We start from the raw sequence: 6055 nt of genomic DNA on the forward strand, positions 1-6055 counted from the left end.
TATATATATATATATATATATATATATATATATATATAATTGCAAATATGTATTGTTACCTATTATTTCATTTGTTCAATTTAATGACATATAATCTATTGCCTGTGTCGGAAAACAATTAAGAAGAAGAAATCTTGAGAGAAAAAAAATGACAATTCCTACCGATTGTTCCTTTATCTAAGATCAAAATAATTTATCTCGATAACTATTTACTATATCGGATTATAAAGCTAATTTGAATAGATAAGTAAATGAATTTAAAATTGCTATTCTTTACTCAGTTTTTGTCAACTACTGACATCAAATTACTTCTATATATATATATATATATATAATGCTCTCAAAATGTGATATATAACGATTTTCATATAGTTTTTCCTTCATTTCTTTTGTAAATGACCTACGGGGCATTTTGCTCCACAACATTATATATCTATTTGGTCAAGTTTCTAACAATTGAATAAAAAATATATTAACTATCCTGAACGTAACACAAGGGCATCACTTTAGTTTATCTGAAAGCAATCGCCTTAAACCATATATTATTGAATATCTCCCCATTTCTAAAATAAGTTGCCTCCCCTTATCCCCATTTTCATGAGAATGGCACATTTGACACTGTATATGACCAGTAATGGATTTAAGATTTTGTATGAGAGGTGGTTAAACAGCAATTATATAAGGTCATGGATCTAGTTAATGGTTTGATTTGAAATAAAAAATTAATCACTTTTAAAATAAAATAGAATTATAATATAAAATTTTGTTTACAATTTGAATATAAGTTTTAAAATTCATCATTATAAATAGACATAAAACAAAATAAACAATTAATATTAGATTTTTACATTAGGCATCATAAGTTGTGTTCAGCATACTTTCATATTTTCAAATTCATAAATAACTAAATCCGTGTTAATGGTTTTAGTAATTACTTTGTACGTATTTAATTTAAAAAAGTACGATAAGATTATTGAAAATTTTCAAATATTTTAATTACATTCTTGTTCAATTTTTCACGTTAACATATGACATATTGCATAAGTGCTCAAATCGAATCAACAAATTATAAAAAAATTTAAAGTAAAAATTATACTCTTTAGGCAATTAAACAAAGCATCTTTTACTATGTAAGATCATAACAAATTATATACAATAATACAAAATATTTTAGTAATGTTACGGTAAAAAAAATAAAGGGTTTTTAGAAAAAATACATATCATATAAATGCTCAAATAGAATCACTGAATTGTGAGAAAAATCAAAATAAAAATTTATACTTTTTAGACAATTATACTCTTTAGGTAATTAAGCAATGCATCTTTTACTTTATAAAAAAAAACTTTGAAATTTGAGTTTACTCTAAAAAAAATAGGTTTACTGTATAAAGAAAAAATAATAATTTTAAATTTAAGCAGTTACTATAATGCATCTTTTACTTATAGGGTTTACTCTATAAGAAAAAAATAATTTTAAAATTTGAACTTAAACTCTAACTCAAATCTTCAGAATTTGACTTAAATGACTTACCATTATACCAAACCAAACCATTTGATTTGAATAAGAATAATAAACTTATATATTTATAATTTTATACTCATAAAAATAAAAAAATAAAAAATCGAAAGTGTATATGGTTGCAATTACTTCTTCTGTGTTAAAGTTTATTATGTAATAATTATGACTTTTAATTCTCTGCAGTGCAAGGATTTCAACTCTAAATTTCTGTAAGTAAACGACATCCACAAGGACATATATCTTAATTAATTTTTTCAAAAAAATTTTAAATTGTTGTGGAAATTGCCCAAGAATCAACAAAGATAAAATCCAGAGAAAATAAGAAAACAAAAAACCACAAAAATTTACGTGGTTCGGTCTCTTGCCTACGTCCACGAAGTGAAACTATTCTTTTATTATTGAGAATTTAAAGTACAATAAATTGACTTTTATGGTTTCCCAAAACAACCCAAGATCCCTTGCACACTCTTCCTCAATAACCTCCCAAGAACATTCACTCAAACCACTTTTGCTCCACCTAGAACAAAAGATAAAGTTACAAGATGTTCCCTCTTTTGAGCTCTCAAAGCACTACTTGCAATTCTAAAGCCTAGAAATTCATTTTTATAGTATAAAAGTCTAAAGTAGAATGTGATTAGGATTCAATGTGGAATAAGAAGTTTAAAACCATACAACTACTTAATATTGTATACAAACAAAAATCCTAATCAAATAAGATCTAGAATTCTAGTCAACCTAAAACTCAACAAATCTCCACCTTTAACTTGAATTCAAACTCCTTAAACCTCTTCCACTAGTTGCACCTAATTACAACTTCTTAACTCTACCTACTTTTCAACACCTTGAACAACTCTCCAAGCATAAGATTTTCTAAATCATTGGCCTTTATAATTACCATGACTGCACATACCGAATCAAGCATGGTCCAACACTTGATTCCACAAAACGGCCAATGCACCTGTGTAGCTGTCAAGTCAATGGCACTAATTGATTTCGAAAAGGGACCTCGACGACCTTCCAATTCACTACTGGCAAGATTTTTTGTCCTTTCACCATCGTCTACACCATGGGAACCTTTCATCACCTCATCGGCAAATGAAATCTCACTTTGGTAGCTACCATCCCCTGTGCACTGTTCCCATCCTTTCGAGGCCTCACATTCTAGATGATACAAGCCATTATGCAAATTCTCCCTCATCAAGACCATGTCGCCTTGTGTGACTTTTACTACTCCATCACAAGTAGAATATCCATACCCTTTGGAGTCTAACAGGCTCAATGATATTAGATTCTTACGCATCTTTAGGACATAGGCCACACCACCCAAAGAGCGCACAACCCCATCAAACATTTTGATTTTCACCACTCCAAGACCCATGACCTTCATTATTGACTTATTACCCAAAGTCAAATTCTCAGCCACCCCTTCTTGAAGTAAATCAAAACAATCCTTTTGATAACATATGTGAGTAGCAGAAGCATAATCTAAATAGTAATCAGAATTTGCATCCATATTTTTTGAAATTGTAAAGACATCACAATCATCACCTTCAGCAACGAAAGCACACTCACCTTTGTTCTCGTTACTTTCATCCCTTTTTGTAGGACAATCCCTTTTAATATGCCCATACCCTTTGCATTTAAAGCATTGAACATTGTTGGATCTAGACTTGTCACCTTTAGATCCCTTACTAGTTGATTTCCTCCTATTAGCCTCAATTACTAATGCTAAGCCATTTAGATCTCTATCCCCTTCTTTACTTTTCTTTCGGGCTTCACGAGACATTAAAGTTGCTTGTGCTTGTTCTAACGTTATTGTATCCATCCCACATATAAGAGATTCCACAAATACCTCATAGGAGTCTGGAAGCGAAGCCAGGAACAATTGTGCCTTTTCCTCTTCCTCTACCTTGACATCAACCTTCTTCAACTGATCAATGATTCTATCGAATTCATTCATATGCTTCATGAGGTCTCCATTCTCCTCCATCTTTAAGCGATACAACTTTCGCCTAACCTGTAACTTGTTAGAAAGACTTTTCGTCAAGTAAATTTTTTCTAACTTTACCCATAATCTTAGAGCAAAATCCTCATCAATAACATGATTAAACACATTATCTCCAATGCAAAGCCGAATAGTGCTCACACACCTTTGCTCCAACTCTGCCCATTCAACATTCTTCATGTCATCTGGTTGCCTTTCCTCCTTTTCTAGCAAGGGGCATATTAAACCTTGCTGCACAAGGAGATCTTTCATCCTTCTCTGTCACTGCGTGAAACTAGTCTTCCCATCAAACTTCTCAATTGAAAAATTCGTAGAACTAGTAACTTTCGACATCCTTATTGAATCTTAAATTTACCGAACCCGAAACTCTGATACTAGTTTGTTGTGAAAATTGCCCAAGAATCAATAAAGATAAAATCTAAAGAAAATAAGTAAACAGAAAAACACAAAAATTTACGTAGTTCGGCTTCTTACCTACGTCCACGGAGTGAAATTATTCTTCTATTATTGAGAATTTAAAATACAATAAATTGACCTTTATGGTTCCCCAAAACAACCCAAGATCCCTTGCACACTCTTCCTCAATAACCTCTCAAGAATATTCACTCAAACCACTCTAACTCCACCTAGAGCAAAAGATAGAGTTACAAGATGTTTCCTCTCTTAAGCTCTCAAAGCACTACTTGCAATTTTAAAGTCTAGAAATTCACTTTTATAGTATAAAAGTTCAAAGTAGAATGTAATTAGGATTCGATGTGGAATAAGAAATTTAAAATCATACAACTACTTAATATTGTATACAAATAAAAATCTTAATCAAATAAGATCTAGAATTCTAGTCAACTTAAAACTCAATATAAATTGATTATGAGCATGCTTCTTTCTTCATCACATATGGTTCGAAGTCAAAACTATAGAATTTAAAATTATGAAAAGTATATATACATGGAAGTGTTTTTGTTTTTATTTGCCTTTTTTTAAAAAAAAACGAATTAATAACTATATATATATATATATATACTTTGATGTCTCTGAAACCAAGTGAAACCGCTGACGAAGTAAGGCTGGTAGGGTCAAATCATCATAAATATCACAGGTTCCTGGGGCTTGCAAGGAAATATCCCTGGAAACTCATAGCCCCGGATGCCTTTATAAATACCAGTCAGTTTTATCAATCTCGGCCAAGAGCTTCTGCTAACTCCAAAACAAAACAAGCGGGCAGTTAGTTCCTCTCTAGCTTCTTCCTCGCTATCTCTTTCCCTCGCCATCACCATCGATTTTGCTACTCTCTGTTTCTTTTTTTAAAAAAGAGGTCCATCTTAAGGGATAAACAACACCATGAAGGTGTGGAATGAATCATGAATTATACCATCAAAGTATTTTCTTTGATTGAATTTTATGCTAAATTGAATTTGCTTTTCTTATTTGCAGCAAAAGATGGTAGTCAAGGTAACTCTGAATGGCCACAAGTCTCGCTCCAAGGCCTTGAAAATTGCGGTTGGTCTCGCAGGTACAACTGAAAACCTGAAAACAACTTTGCTTTCATTCATTCTGATGACAGAATTCAAAAATGTTGAAAGAAAAAATTTAGGCTGATTGTTTTTGTATTTTTTTGAAGGGGTGGAGTCTGCTTCTTTGAAAGGCGATGACAAGAGCCAAATAGAAATAACAGGAGAAGGGGTGGATCCAGTTCAGCTAACGAGTCTGCTAAGAAAGAGTGTAGGGCATGCAGAGCTGGTGAGCGTGAGTGCCGTTGATGGTGCAAAGAAAGCGGAGCCTGAGAAAGAAGACTCAAAGCCACTGCCGCCGTATGTCTGGCCATATAATCCACCTTATTATGTGTATCAGGTGCCAGATGGATATGCCCAGTACAATGATTCCTCTTGCTCCATCATGTAAGAGACAGAGCTTTACAAAGAGAAAGTAGATGCATGGACTTAAGATCATGTCAAAGAGCTCTAATCTCCATGTTCCACATCCTGAGGGGTGTGTAAAATTAGTTAAACAGGCAATGGTATCCATGTGAGGGTGACTTGTTGCCCTTCTTGCTTCCTTTCTTTCTTCTTTTTTTTTTTCTCCTCTGTTTGTATTTGATCATATAGGGTGGTAAGCAAACAGAGGGTTGGAGGAGGGTGATGACATTTATGATATAGTCAAAAGTCTGATAAAAGTTCTGCTGAAGTCTCCTATATGTTGTACAATTAAAATGGTTGATTATTTACATGAGTGAATGTTATTGTTCTCGTCTCTGTTTTATTCTCTGTTTTCTCCATTCACTTAAACCAAAATTTGACTCATATATGATAATAGCCAGGGGAATCGGTAAAGGACCCAAGATATAATAAGACGAAAGCATTTGTCACTCCAAGTCTTTCAATCACGCAAATTATACAGCCGGAAAAAATATCCACCACTAGCCAGTGCCTGCCACATATAATTTTGATATTCCAAACTTGAAAACTGAAAAAAAGATGTTTAAACAATCTAGTTATATTATTTATTACTAATATAGATTTCGTAGTTCATAACAT

At 32.5% G+C, this 6055-nt stretch overlaps 1 protein-coding gene across 1 annotated transcript; it reads left to right on the top strand.

Moving 5' to 3' along the window:
* On the top strand, nucleotides 4671-5778 carry LOC18612529. The gene is made up of 3 exons (XM_007049377.2): nucleotides 4671-4868; nucleotides 4956-5034; nucleotides 5143-5778. The coding sequence occupies exons 1-3, from the start codon at nucleotides 4863-4865 to the stop codon at nucleotides 5421-5423; spliced, it is 366 nt and encodes a 121-aa protein (XP_007049439.2). The 5' UTR covers nucleotides 4671-4862; the 3' UTR covers nucleotides 5424-5778.

The sequence above is a fragment of the Theobroma cacao genome, chromosome 1 (genome assembly GCF_000208745.1).
Source record: "Theobroma cacao cultivar B97-61/B2 chromosome 1, Criollo_cocoa_genome_V2, whole genome shotgun sequence".
In the NCBI taxonomy this organism is placed as follows: Eukaryota; Viridiplantae; Streptophyta; class Magnoliopsida; order Malvales; family Malvaceae; genus Theobroma; species Theobroma cacao.